Source organism: Engystomops pustulosus, chromosome 3, assembly GCF_040894005.1.
Source record: "Engystomops pustulosus chromosome 3, aEngPut4.maternal, whole genome shotgun sequence".
Taxonomy (NCBI): Eukaryota; Metazoa; Chordata; class Amphibia; order Anura; family Leptodactylidae; genus Engystomops; species Engystomops pustulosus.
This window is the reverse complement of record NC_092413.1, coordinates 154,985,720-155,001,237: the sequence shown is the minus strand read 5'-3', so window position 1 is coordinate 155,001,237 and position 15,518 is coordinate 154,985,720. Positions and strand designations below refer to the sequence as shown.

The following is a 15,518-nucleotide window of genomic DNA, read 5'->3' as shown; positions in this document are numbered from 1 at the left end:
AGATAGTTTTGTATCCAGGCAGCTTGGCTCTCATTCATTTCAATAGTATCTCCTCTGCAGTCTCCTGATCTGAGAATAGAGCAGTCTTCTTCCTGTTGTATTTAGCTGATGTACGTGGGAAGGTTTTGGTAATTTTGGTTTGGAATTTTACAGTAACTAAAGTACTATTTATATTAAAAATGTTCCTTAGATGAGCCTTTTCATGCTAAACCTGCAGTGTCTGCCCTAAAATAAAACCTAGGATTCACAAGCAGAACCTTCACCATTGACTGTTGATGAGATATGTCCCACCCCCGAGTATGGTTCGGTGCTGTTACTCAGCAGGGACTCCTTGCATCATATATCACTATGATGCTTGGGGGTACCGTCCCCTGTACTGTGGTTGGTCTGTAAAACTGCACTGTCTGTGATTAAGGGACCAACCACAGTCAACAAAAACTGCACTTGGGGTACATTCACACAAACACCAGCGTGCTGCTCACCCCTCCCCTCTCCATAGAGCAGCACAGGGCCGGCGTTGTATCATGGCGAATTATACGACTTATACTATATTTCGCAGTGCATGTTCGCAGTGCGGTGAGACAACCTGTGCTCACTGCATAGTGACCGGGTGCCAATGGGGACTGGTATCTGGCCACAAATGGTACAGCTGGATATTGGTCCCCATTACGTTTGTGTAACTGTACCCTTACTGTGAGTAATGCTAAATATATCCTCCTGGATCAGTAATCCGAACAACCAGAATAAGTAAAGGTTCTACAATGTTTCCTTTTTACTGTTTATCATCACTATTAAATGTGTCCTTCATATATTTACTATGTTTTAAGTGCAATATTTTTCACAAGGATAAATCATGTGCTTTTTGATTGGTGGACATAGTTTTATGCATTGCAATATTTCTTCCAGATAATGTGCTATGATGAATGCCAGACATATCTAGTTTTATGGTAATCATTTTTTCTAAGTTAAACTTGAATGTAGCTTTATTTTTTAAGATACTTAAAATATAGAGAAGTCAATACAATTGTGTAAATGTACATTATGTAACAATTGTAAATACTCAATCAAATAATTTGTACACTGCAAAATCAAAACAATATACAATTTCAATAAAAGAAAAAAGTAAAAGAAACACTTGTGTCTCTCAGTAACATAACATGCAGGATGCTGCATTTAGACCAAAACTGCCATCAAGAAAGTGTGAGAACAAAGATGTAAGTGATTGAATTACAGTAGAAAAAAGTAGGTTCAGTCTTGCACCACTTCCTGCGCATGTGCAGTGTGCCGGTTATCTCAGCTCCGGCCCTGTGTGTACCCAGACTGAGAAATGGGCGCACTGCGTATGCTCCGCTGTTCCCCCACGTTGGGATTGTGTCACAAAGAAGTGCAGATAGCTAGCTCAGACGCGACGGCAATGTGCGGGAATAGGGGCACATGTGCAGTGCCAGACCGGAGATGAGTGGTCCCAAATGCCACCCTTTATTCTTTGGGTTGGTAAATGCCACCCTTTATTCTTTGGGTTGGTACGATCACAGAGATACGCAATTACGTAGGATTTTATTATACAATTTTGCCACATCCTCAAATTTATATGAATATGGGACCTATATGACATTTGAACAAATTCCTGATAGAGAAGATCAGAGATTTGGAATTTATGGTCTAGACCTGTTAAAGATCAATATATTTACTCAATTTGCATTTCTGCAAGCAAAGGTCTTTAGACCAAATTGAAGAAATAGAAAAATTAATAAAATTTAACGTTTATTGTATTCATTTAAAAAAAAAAAACTGAATAAAGTCTGTATCTATCACTTTTCTGGGGTATATGTGCTAAACCGAACAATCTAAAAGTTTTTGTGGTGGTAGTGGGTTAGTTATGATAGGTATTATGACACTTTATGGGGAGGACGTACTGTGCTATACCGATAGAATGTGTGTTAGTGACCACTCTTTTGCCTCTACCAGGGAGGAGAGACGCCTCTCCGACTCTGGTTGTGGGTGCTGCTGGGCTAATATGGACCTCTATAATTGTCCCCAAGGGCTCTAATTGTGGGCACTGCCGGGCTAGTTTGGACCTCCAAGATTGTCCCAAAATTCAATGGTGTCCACAAAAGGGACCACTAGTTGAGACGTATGACTTGTCCTCTCTATAGTTAGCAGTCACGCTGTTGGTGGTACATATTGCTCAAAAGCTCCATGGCTCACAGTCACACGTGCTCAACTGCTGGAGGTGGTTCAGAGTTCACATACACACATTGGTATACTTGCTAGCAATTAGCTAACTTCAATCCTACTACTATTATTATCCCTAATATAGGGATATAGGTCTAGGGATCTAGCACTACGTCTCCTAAAGTGTTCAGCTGACTGTGTAAGTTCTAAGTCATAGACTGGCGTCCTCAGGGGGTATCAGGGCTGAACTGATACCCCCTGAGGACACCAGTCTATGGCGAAACATGTCGGGGGGGCTGATTGAGCGACTTATTTTTTAAGACAATTGTGTTGTTAAGTAGTGGGAAGCCTAATGGTCCAAATGTGTCGGACTGCAGCGACATAGTTTAGGATATGACTTAGAACTTACACAGTCAGCTGAACACTTTAGGAGACGTAGTGCTAGATCCCTAGACCTATATCCCGTACCAATTAGGGATAATAATAGTAGTAGGATTGAAGTTAGCTAATTGCTAGCAAGTATACCAATGTGTGTATGTGAACTCTGAACCACCTCCAGCAGTTGAGCACGTGTGACTGTGAGCCATGGAGCTTTTGAGCAATATGTACCACCAACAGCGTGACTGCTAACTATAGAGAGGACAAGTCATACATCTCAACTAGTGGTCCCTTTTGTGGACACCATTGAATTTTGGGACAATCTTGGAGGTCCAAACTAGCCCGGCAGTGCCCACAATTAGAGCCCTTGGGGACAATTATAGAGGTCCATATTAGCCCAGCAGCACCCACAACCAGAGTCGGAGAGGCGTCTCTCCTCCCTGGTAGAGGCAAAAGTGGTCACTAACACACATTCTATCGGTATAGCACAGTACGTCCTCCCCATAAAGTGTCATAATACCTATCATAACTAACCCACTACCACCACAAAAACTTTTAGATTGTTCGGTTTAGCACATATACCCCAGAAAAGTGATAGATACAGACTTTATTCAGTTTTTTTTTTTTAAAATGAATACAATAAACGTTAAATTTTATTAATTTTTCTATTTCTTCAATTTGGTCTAAAGACCTTTGCTTGCAGAAATGCAAATTGAGTAAATATATGACATTTGAGAACTTCTTCTGAAAGTGAAAGAAACTGATTCTGACATTTGGGCACTATTTTCCATTACAGTATAGGATAATTTGTTTATACACTCACCGGCCACTTTATTAGGTACACCTGTCCAACTGCTCGTTAACACTTAATTTCTAATCAGCCAATCACATGGCGGCAACTCAGTGCATTTAGGCATGTAGACATGGTCAAGACAATCTCCTGCAGTTCAAACCGAGCATCAGTATGGGGAAGAAAGGTGATTTGAGTGCCTTTGAACGTGGCATGGTTGTTGGTGCCAGAAGGGCTGGTCTGAGTATTTCAGAAACTGCTGATCTACTGGGATTTTCACGCACAACCATCTCTAGGGTTTATAGAGAATGGTCCGAAAAAGAAAAAACATCCAGTGAGCAGCATTTCTGTGGGCGGAAATGCCTTGTTGATGCCAGAGGTCAGAGGAGAATGGGCAGACTGGTTCGAGCTGATAGAAAGGCAACAGTGACTCAAATCGCCACCCGTTACAACCAAGGTAGGAAGAAGAGCATCTCTGAACGTCGAACTTTGAGGCAGATGGGCTACAGCAGGAAATTAAGTGATAGATTTGCTTTAACACACTCTAAGATAAGTCAACAAGCCCAACACTATAACCCTGAGCCAGTGGCTCATTGTAATGAATCATATGCAAAAACTCCATATACTGCAATACAGTTGTATTGTAGTATATGGTAGGAATGATCTGACTATCTAGGATTAATGTACCCTAGAGGGTCTAAGAAATTGTGAAAAAAGAAAAAATTACCTCCAACGGATAATGGCGCCCAAATGTCCGAAACGAAACTTTTACACCTTTTATACATGACATAAAAAATTTAATGAAAAGTGATCAAAATGCCGCACAGTCCTCAAAATGGTAGCAATAAAAAGGTCGCCTCATTTTGCAAAAAATACACTGAAGTATGAAAAAGTTATTAGCGTCATTGGCAAATTTTTTTTTTCTTTTTCCGTACACATTCGTATAATTTTTGAAAATGTATTAAAACGCAATAAAACCTGTATAAATTTGGTATCACCGCGATCACACTGTAGAGGTGTTATTTAGAGCGCAGAGTGAAAGTCGTAAAAACTGAGCCCACGAGAACGTGATGCACATGTGGTTTTTTTTTTAAATTTTTCCACGTTTGGAATTTTTTTCCTGCTTCCCAGTACAAGTCATGGAAGAATACATAACATCATGGGAAAGTAAAATTGGTTACGCACAAAATAAGCCCTTACACAGAAAAAAGTTATGAATTTTTGAAGGTGGAGAGTGAGAAATGAGCGAAAAAACCCTGCGTCCTTAAGGGGTTAAAAATACCTTTGTCAGCATTGTCAATCATTCCAGTAGTTTATTTTCTGTTATCTGGCTCCCTGCAAGCAGCATGTGGTGAGTCCTGGGGAAGGAGTCGAGGCGGCAGACTATGTCTCCTCATGTATTCTTCCTCTCCTCCACACCTTCCCCCTCCCTCCCCTGTCTGCTCAATGCACATGTCAGGAAATGGGGAGGAGCATGAGTGTGACAAGAGTAGACACAGGCTGCAGCTGCTCCCCCCAGGACTCAGCACACACTGCTAGCAGGGAGCCAGGTAATGTGAAACCATTCAGAATGCTGCCAAAGGAAATGATAAATCGGCACAGCATTGGCTATTGGAACCTGTCACCAGATAAAAATGACATTCCTGGTGACAGGTTCTCTTTAAAATGACCCCAATGTATTCTTAGTAGTGTATTCCAGAGTAATGGCTTTATATAAGGTCTGTGCAGCTTCCTGCAGTGCCATCTCTGTGGGATAGTTCCTAGCAGACAACTTCCTCCCCTAGAATAGGTTATCACCATTCATCAATAACCGCTGTGTGTGATAGAAGACATGTCCGTCCCATCCCTGCGGAAGAAGCGCGAAGAGAATCTCTCCCCCTCACAGAGGAGCTGTCAGTCCCGGCCCTCACACAGCAGCCAATACAATCCTGTAGCCTCAGCAGGAAGGAGGCGGGCTCGCCGCTGATTGGCCGCTGGTGTTTTCTATCATGTGATGTCCCTGCACATCCAGCATGGCTTCCCCCTGTTGCTCGGTAGTGTTGTGGCGCGCGATGTGATGAGTGACGTCCATCTGGCCGGCAGGATCGTCACTATGAGGTCCTACCAGGCGGTGCTGCTGCTGCTCGCCGCCCTGGCTGTGTTCGCCTTCTATTACCTGGGCTCCGGGAGGGAGAATTTCTCCAGCACCACCCGCAGGATGAAGGAGAGCGGCGCGGTGCACAGTGTGATGCCGGACCTGGACCTGCTGCCGGCTTCTTCTTCAGAGCTGAAGCTCGGGGAGGGGAAGAGCAAGAGCCTGGAGAGCCGGGGCGTGCAGGACTTCCACCTGCTCATGATGTTCACCAAGGTGGACCGCAGCCCGGGGCTCAGGGACAAGTTCCAGCTGGCGCTGCGCTCCATGCTCAGGTACGGCAAGCTGGAGAGTACAGAAGTGCTCAACCTGCACTTTGTCACTGACGAGCCCAGCAAAGAGATCGGCAAGAGCGTGCTCCGGGACCTGCTCCAGGGGGCCAGCTTTAAGTATAAGGTGGGTGCCCTCCATGGCTCTGCTAGGCTGTATATATTGTATACGTACAGGCACTGCTATGTACATGGCGTACAGGTACCATGGTCAGACCCTTATTCACACTTCTATGACGCGACTCATGGTGGTCTGTAGGGGTACGGTCAGTCTTCTCTCCCATACGCCGTGTTTTTTTCCCCTAATATTGTTGGAGTTAAAGGGGGTCTGACTGTATTAAAAACTTGGGCTAGGGAGGGCTGTTAAAAAGAAAAATCCTGTACTCCCCTCCTCATTGCACCCTGTCTCCCACATCGTAGCCGTGCCATTGTTTGTTTACAGGGGCATGGCACCCGCTCTGACAGCTTTCCGGTGGCCTGGCATATCCAGCCTTCCCCTGTCTCTGCACTGTTTCAGGCACTGGGACCGGAGATGGATGGGCGTGCTAAAAATTGCCCTACAAAGGCCATTCTGCCCTAGCTGTATGCATGCACACAGGGTCTCAGTGGCCCAGGCTGGCCACCAGTAGACCTAGTAATCTAGTGAGCCATTCCCACAGTTATCTAACATACTGGCACGGATGGCACCTTCGTTACCTCTCGCTATAAACAGGTGTCTTGGGGGGAGGGTTAGTTATCACTGCTCTTACACCAGTTTTCTGGCATATAAGTAGTATAATAAAAGCAATTCTTTCGCACTGCAAGAAGTTGTGATTACAATAGCGACCAAGCCACCTCCACTTCTGGTCGGACCTGATGCTGTTTTGCTTTGCGGCCGCCGGCTACATCAAGAGGCCTAAGCTGTGGTGCAATTATAGGTTTATGATAAATCTCCTCCTTGATGTCTATTTTACTGAAGGTTCAAGCACTGTTAGAGCCATAATCCAAAAGTGGGAAGAGAATAATTTTGCCATAGACCAGCCTTGACAAGGTGCTACCCACAGAGGAGACGACACAGGAGAACTCCAGAAAGATCTGAATAACCAGGTACATGCCAGTAATGTACTTGACCTCCATGACCTGTATGTCCACTCGCCACACACAAAAAAAAATAACATGCCAGCACTGATATCAAGGGTTACGCCCCTTACGTGCTGTGAGCATGATTTTAAATTTGTGTGTAAGGGGCCTTAGTGAAGTGTCTGATAATGCAGCAGGCAACCACCATGTATGGAGAGGGCTCAGCCCTTTCTGTACACCCCTAACAATGGTGTGAATAACTATTTGTCATTTGTTGTTGAGGGCTTAAATCTTTGGATGCCATTATGTTTACCGGCCAAAAGGCACGGCATCTCAAAAACACAATTTGGAGGTGGGAACATCCTAATGTGTGTCTTTTTTTCAGCATGTGACACTGGGGAACTTTGTAATTGAAGGAAAGGACAGACATACCAAGACATTCTTAAAAGGAAATTCTGCTGTAATCTACCAGGATGGACGGAAGGACATTTCTGTAAGATAATGATCCCAAATACACAACCAAAGCAACTCTATTGGTTTCAGAGAAAGAATATGAAACTGCTAGGATGGCTCCGCCAATTACCTGCCAGAATTCCATAGGGAATCTAGGGACGGAGGTAAAGCTCAGAGTTTAATGAAGGATACTACATAGCATTCAGGATTTGTAAGGGTTTGTTTGGAAGAAAGGGCCAAAATTACACCTCAGCAATGCATACGACTTTTTACTACATACAGAAGGCATCTTGAAGTTGCCATTACCAAATACGAAATTTGTACAAATTATTAACATCTGACCGACATGTGAGGTAATAGTATGTCACGTGTCTGCTACGGTTGTATGGAGAAGGCTCACGGGCTAACTACACTGTAGGGAATATTAAATACTGTCATTATGAATTTGTTTCTGTTACGTAGAAAACAAGCCACACACTGTTCTTTACATGGAAAAATAAAAAAAGTTTTATAGATTTATAAAGGTGGGAAGGAAAAATTGAAAACGAAAAAGGGTCTCGCTGTTAAGGGGTTAAACAAATTTCGGTAAGTGATTAGTACTTGAGTTGTTTCTTATAAGGCTAAGTTCATATCTAGTTTTTACAATCCATTGCAAGTTTATGTTGGGAGGATTGCAACCAAGGAGGTCTGTAATTTTTATTGAAAGTTACCGTATATACTCAAGTATAAGCAGAGACCCCTAATTTCACCACCAAAAACTGGGAAAACCTATTGACTTGAGTATAAGCTGAGGGTGGCAAATGAATTGGTCACAGACCCCCCTGTAGTATACAGCACTGCCCAGCCTGCCTCCAGTAGTATACAGCACTTCCCAGCTTGCCCCCAGTAGTATACAGCCCAGCCCAGCATTAAAAAATATAATAAACTTATATACTCACCCTCCGGTGGCCCCGATCTGCAGCGCTGCTCCCTCGATGTCCGCGCGGGTCCTCTTCTGGCTTCCGCGCCCGTTTTCTGTACATTGCGCTGGGCGCCGCAATTGCTGTCTCCCGGGCGGCGCCCAGCGCGATGTACAGAAGGCAGAAGAGGCGCCATGAATCCAGAAGAGGACATCGGGGGAGCAGCGCTGCAGATCGGGGCCACCGAAGGGTGAGTATATAATTTATTATTTTTTAAGTATTTTTTGACTCGTGTATAAGCCGATGGGACATTTTTCAGCAAGTTTTTTGTGCTGAAAAACTCTGCTTATACACGAGTATATACGGTACATGTCATGTCTTCAATGTATGTAAATGTAAAACAAATCAATAAAATAACATTGTATGATTTTTAAATAATTCACGTGAATTTTATGGCATGATATAAATACCGTATATACTCGAGTATAAGCCGACCCAAGTATAAGCCAAGGCCCCTTATTTTGCCACAAAAACCTGGTAAAACCCATATATTTTTTTACTTGAGTATAAGCAGAGTTTGCGTTTTCAGCACATTTTTTTGGGGCTGAAAAACTAGGCTTATACTCGAGTATATATATGTTCACTTACCAACCAACGAGAATTCTGACTCTAGTAGACCTGTTATTTTTTTTCTTTAAGAAGCTCCCTCTACTCTGCACTCCTAACCTCTGTTAATTGTACCTGTTTGAACTTGTAACATGTATCTAATACACCTGTCCAGACTCAAACGTCTATAGATTAATTTTCCTGGAGCTCCATGCAAGATCTCGCCTTGTGGGGAAAGAGCAATTCAGAGGTTGGGAATCGGGCCTAGAACTACACAAAAGGACCTGAAGTGAGCTGGTATCACACTTTTAAATATTATCATTAGTAACCCACTAAGCCTTAATAGATTAAAATCCTGCAGGGCACACATGGTCCACCTCTTATACCAGCACATGTCTGTTTGAATTTTAAAAATGGCCATCTGGAATATCCAGCTGAGGTGTTGGGAGAAGATCATGTGGTTAGATGAAACCAAAATAGAACTTTTTGGTTTCCACTGCACTTGCTGTATTTAGAGGAAAAGGAACAACCCAAATAACACCCTTGCATATGTGAAGTATGGGGAGGGGGAGCCTCATACTTTGGGGGGGGGTGAATGGATGGGGCCTTGGCTAACAACCTTCTTCCCTTCAGTAAGAACATTTGAAGATGGGTCATGGCTGGACCTTCTATCATGACAATGATCTGAAACATACAGCCTGAGCAACTAAGGAGTGGCTACACAAGAAGCATTTCAAGGTCATGGAGTAGCCTAACCACTCTTCAGACCTGAACCCAAGGAAAACCTTTAGAGGAAGTTGAAATTCAGGTTTGCCCAACAAAAGATGTGGAAGGAGAAGTGGGCCAAAATCCCTGTTGATTACTTCCTTGTCAAAGCCTAGTGGGAAGGGTGGTCTGCAGAGAAGGCTTATGGATGCACCCCAGCAGTTTCCAGTGTAGTTTCAAGTGCTACGGCTGCTTTTACTGCTATTGGGTGGTGGCTGCACATGGGGAGAAGTGTATATTCAGCTACTGTGGGAAGGTGAATTCTGAGAAAGTTGATTGGCAGACTGTAGACAGAAGAGAACAGTCATACATCTCAGCTCATGGCTTCCTATTACTACAGGGAAGAGGCTTGGGAGTGAACACATTGCATAGTCTGGCCTCTTCATCTGCTTACACTGGAGATTGCCCTGTTATCTCCCGTTTCACAGCATAGATTCATCATAACAACCGGAGTGTAGGTTTAAAGAGAGCGGGGCTGAGTCTGGCAGAAAGGAGAGTGTCATCAGGTAAACAATCGCAATAAGTTAAAGGGGTTTTCCCACAAAGGCAAGTTGGGCCCTATCCAGGGGATGGGGCCTAACTTGCTGATCAGTGGGGGTCTCGGTGTTGTAACCCCCGCAGATCGCGAAAATGAGGGGTCCGACCGACTCTTCGCCGCTTCTCAGACTAATGGAGCAGATGGCCGTGCATGACGTTCTTCTCCATTAGTCTGTAGCTGACGGAGATCGGTGAGCGTGGCGCTTTGACAATTTCCGTCAGCTCCATAGAGATTAATGGAGCAGAATGGTCATGCGCGGTTGTCTGCTCCATTAGTCTGAGGAATTCATAACCGGCAACTTGCAGCTGATCATTGACGCAGGGGACTAAACCAAAGCATCTAAAGAGCCTAACCAGAGGTCATAGTGGGGTAAGAGGTCTGTCTGTAAGTCAGGTTTCAAAGTCGGAGTCTGCCTCTAGTCTGCTGCAGGTTCTAGTTGAAATCTATGACATCGATTTCATTCCAGCACACAAGTGCTGCGCCAGAATTACTTAAAGGAAACCTACCACTTGGAAGTGGCAGGTTTCAGATGGAAATACCGGGCACCAGCTCAGGGTGAGCTGGTGCCGGAGCTTATTTTTGTTAGTGTTTTAAATCGCGGTTTAAAACACTTTTTAAACTTTATAGCCGGCGCAGGGAGGTACGCGCTCGGCGCTTACCATGCGCGCGGCTCTCCTTCACTTCCTATGTAGCCGCGCGCACGATAAGCGCTGAGCGCGTACCTGCCTGTGCCGGCTATAAAGTTTAAATAGTGTTTTAAACCGCGATACCGCGGTTTAAAATACTAACAAAAATAAGCTCCATCAGAAACCTGCCACTACAAGTGGTAGGTTTCCTTTAACCGGAAGCTCCAGCATGTCTCGCACCAGTACAGTGATTAATAAGACTGGCACACGATGCATATGAAATGTCGGAAGAGCACTTATGATTATGCTGCACTTTGTTTTTTTTTATAAAAAAAATACATATCTACTTTTTTTTTCAGTCTTGTTTGCTAAAATAATTCTGGAATGAAAGAATAAACTGTGCTGAAGTCTTCAGATGTAAACATGCATCTCTTGCCACTAGATGTCCCCATTGCTCCAAAAAATATTTGGAATTGTTAGTTGATAAAGTGTAAGAAATCATCCGGAGGCCACTTTCAGGCGATAATGTGTGTGTGTGTTAATTATGGCTCACAATACAGCTTTACCACAAGAGAAGACCCAAGTAACTTCAACAGCTATAATCAGCCTGATTGTAGTGAGCAAGTTTAACTGATGGTGTAATACTTTGTTTTTCCCAAGTTTACACATTCATGTCAAAATAATGGATCTCTATTGTCTTAGTCATTTAAAAAATAGATGACATACGTATATTATAGCGCACATTTACTTACCTTGTCCCCGAAGTTCACCGAAAGTGCATTGCCCGATATTATGAATGTGTCGCTTCTTCGATCGGGTCTGACAGAGTTCGCCATCTTTTGAGCAGTGCTGTAAGTGCTTGAGCTTGCGTCACAATTTGAAAGTTAAGTCCCATGATCACGTGCGCCAAAATCCCAGCACAGACATCTGTTAAGTACCTGTGCAAGCCATGTAATCCCCAAAAAAGGCGCACAGTCCGAAAATGAGTGGTCCGACCCTTAGTAAATGGGCCCCTATATGTTTAGTCACAAAATATTCCCCAAAAGGAAAGTTCCTTGTGCCTTCAGGACTGCATACAATGTTACATTTTGCATGTGTTCTTTAATTGCAAAAGCTTCAATTGTTTTGCCAAACAGTGAGATTTATGCAGTGGGGGTTTTTCAGCTAGAAGTACCATATATACTCGAGTATAAGCCTAGTTTTCTGCACAAAAAAATGTGTTGAAAACCTAAACTCTGCTTTTACGTGAGTAAAAATTAAATGTATCAAAACTGACCTTTCCGGCTTCCCCCGCTGCTGGCTATATACTGGGGCAGGGGGCTGGCTATATATTGGTGGATATGGGCTGGCAGGCTATATACTGGGGGGCAGGTGCTGGCTATATACTATGGGGCAGGGTCCGGCAGGCTATATACTGGGGAGACTGTGACCAATACATTTCCCACCCTTGGCTTATACTCGAGTCAATAGGTTTTTTTTTTTCTTTTTAAATCAAAATTTAGACTTTTAAATCAAATTGTAGAATTAAAAACCTATAACATAGGAAGTTTTTTTTTTTTTTGACTGCAACAAAATTTTACCCTAAAACAGATATTCTAGTGTTGATATTTTATCTGTGTTAGGATAACTGGGTGACGATAGTGACTTGAGGGGCAACTAATTTTGGGTACATTTTTTAAAATGTATTATTACCATATATACTAGAGTATAAGCCAACCTGAGTATAAGCTGAGGAAACTGGGAAAACCTAGTTAGCCAGGCCCCTTCCCTCCAGTGTATATCTAGCAGCCCCTGCACTGACGTCGGCTCATTGAGGTCTATGAAGTGTAGATGTTCTGTGCTGTGACCTTCTCTTCTGTCAGTAGTGGTGCATTGATGGTTTTCAAGGTGTACAATGATACGACTGCTGCATGGAAAATCCCAAGGCAATTGGTCTATTGATAAGTGTCAGTCTACTAATAAGTTTGGATACGACTTATCCTATCAGAAGCAGTTTACCTGCAGAATAGCAATAAGTTGGTGCAAACATGCAGTCTGTACCAATAACACACTGCGTTCCCTTCTTACAGATGGCTGTGGAAGGTCAGTCATTTTGTTCAGCAATTAGAAGGTAGGTTCCCTTTTTAAATCTTGATTTCCTACAATAAAGATAAACGGCATTACATGATTCTGAAGCTATCCTACATAACCGGTAGGTGGCGGTTCGTGGGCCTAAATGATCAGGACAAGTCCCTTTTAGACCTATATTTAAATGAGTAAATTATGTTCCAATAGACTGATCATCAGGAGGAACCAGATGTTCTGTTCTAGGAGAGTAAATCTTCAGCGTACAGCTACGTAGCGGTGGCCTGGGAGGGGGCCGGATGTCGGTACAAGCACAGGAGATGAGGAAAGGAAGCCAGTGACACCTTCTCTGGCCACAAATTCTAAAATCACAGTATGATTAAATGTGTTTTGTATTCATTGTATTGTGTTTTCATCAAAGTGGTTCATTTATTTTATCAGAATAGTACGCAGTGCCCAAAATTTGACAGTGCAGGGCATTTTTCCTGTTTGGTTAACTAGTTTCCGATTCCTGCTGATACATACTGTAATGTTGGCAGACTACTGTCTGTGCCTAGGAAGACACAGATGTGCAAAGTGAATAAAGGGGACCGCAGACAGGTGGGTATTTTATTGATCTGGCCCAGATTGCAACAATACATAAACCATTTTGATAATTTAAAATTATTTGTACATAAACAATTTGCCTGTGGGGCCACAGTAGACTCACATGGTACACAGTCCCACAAGGTACAGTTGAAGCAGAATATCAAAATCGAATTTATCAAGATTTGATATACATTACCGCTCCTTTATGTCCTCTGTCCTGTGATTGGCACTTCAACATCAGTGGAGCCCCATGGCGTGTAACTCTCCAGTAAGGCAGGGAATGAAAGTGAGGTCACTTGATGGTCGCAGGGGTGAGGCTTGAGTCTTCAAGCCTGTGATGTGTAAATCTTATAGTCCACTGGATAGCTTTTGAACTCAATTAGTTGTCCACAATCATAAGAAGCTTAAAAAAGAGGGGTTCCTGACATAGGTGGTTACATACCAGTATGTCAGTTTGCTTGGCTTACAATCCTTCATCCTGGCAATATCAGATTTGGGATAAGCACATAAACCGAACTTCTGTTTCTTCCTCAGCAGTTTATGGTACATCTAGTACTCTGGGTTTAAATATCGTCTAGATGGTGACGGATAAACTGGTTATTGTGGTTCCAATATCCTATGTCTGGAACCACAATAACCACATGCAACAAGTGGTGTGTCTTGAGGGAGAGAGGGGCAGCTGCAGCCTGTCTGTGTCAGTCTCCTCTCCTCCACACTATCCCCTTGCATGAGTTTGGAGGAGAGGAAGAATGCCTGAGGAAACACAGGCACATACAAGCTGCCCCCCATCCCCGGGATCCACCACACACCCCTGGCAGGGAGCCAGGTCATGTAAATCAAACTATAATAATGTACTGAAATTATTCAGAATAATGACAAAGATATTTTCAAAATAAGTAACATGTTGCCAGCTAAAAATCACATTCCAGGTGGTGCATTTTATGTAAAGATAGACAATGTTTAGGGCAGCAGAGTGGCTTAGTGGTTAGCATTACTGCTTTGCAGCGCTGGGGACTTGGGTTCAAGTACCAGGGTGAACATCTACAAAGAGTTTGTATGTTCTCTTCGTGTTTGTGTGGGTTTCCTCTGAGTCCTCCAGTTTCCTCCCACTCTCCAAAACGGACTGCTAGGTTGATTAGATTGTGAGCCCCTTTGGGGACAGGGACCGAATTGACAAACTCTGTGCAGCGCTGTGTAATCGGTGTGCTCTATATAAATAAAGGAATTATTATTATGTTTCTCAAAACCACTTATTCTGTATATGTTCCATCATTTTTCTTTTCAAAGGTCTACAAGTTCGACCAATATATTGTTTTTTTGCGAGAACATTAAACAATCTATAAATCACTACTATAGAATAACATGTCAAGGTTTCTTTAACCCCTTAAGGACGCAGGGTTTCTCGGCTCATTTCTCGCTCTCCAACTTCAAAAATCCATAACTTTTTCATTTTTCCGTTTACAGACCTGTGTGAGGGCTTATTTTGTGCGTAACAAATTTTACTTTCCCGTACTGTTATTTATTTTAACATGCCGTGTACTGCGAAGCTGAAAAAAAATTCCAAATGTGGAAAAATTGAAAAAAAACTGCATGTGCGTCATGTTCTTGTGGGCTCAGTTTTTACGACTTTCACTCTGAGCTCCAAATAACACCTCTACTTTATTCTTTGGTTCGGTGCGATCGCGGTGATACCAAATTTATATAGGTTTTATTGTGTTTTAATACATTTTTTTACATTTTTTTACATTTACATACTTTGGCGCACGGAGATGTGTGAGGTGTCATTTTTTGCGAAATGAGGCGACGTTTTCATTGCTACCATTTTGAGGTCTGTGCGACATTTTGATCATTTTTTATTTCATTTTTTAAGTTATGTAAAAAGGTGTAAAAGTCGCATTTCGGACATTTGGGCGCCATTTCCCGTCTCGGAGGTCACCGCCGGCCGTAACCGTTTTTATATTTTGATAGATCGGGCATTTTGGGACACGGCGATACCTAATATGTTTGTGATTTTTACTGTGTATTATGTTTTATATCCGTTCTAGGGAAAGGGGGGTGATTTGAACTTTTAATATTTTATTAATTTTTTTTATTTTTTAAACTTTTTTTTTCTTTTTTTTTTTTTTTTCACTATTTTTTAGACCATCTAGGGTACATTAACCCTAGATAGTCAGATC

General features: G+C 42.8%; 1 protein-coding gene across 1 annotated transcript in view; it reads left to right on the top strand.

Moving 5' to 3' along the window:
- Positions 1-5,236: 5,236 nt before the first annotated feature.
- XXYLT1 (xyloside xylosyltransferase 1) overlaps positions 5,237-15,518 on the top strand; it is a 124,942-nt gene continuing 114,660 nt past the window's right edge. Inside the window, exon 1 of the mRNA XM_072142648.1 lies at positions 5,237-5,870. Coding sequence (XP_071998749.1) covers positions 5,337-5,870 — 534 coding nt within the window. The 5' untranslated portion in view covers positions 5,237-5,336. The remainder of the gene's footprint in view (positions 5,871-15,518) is intronic.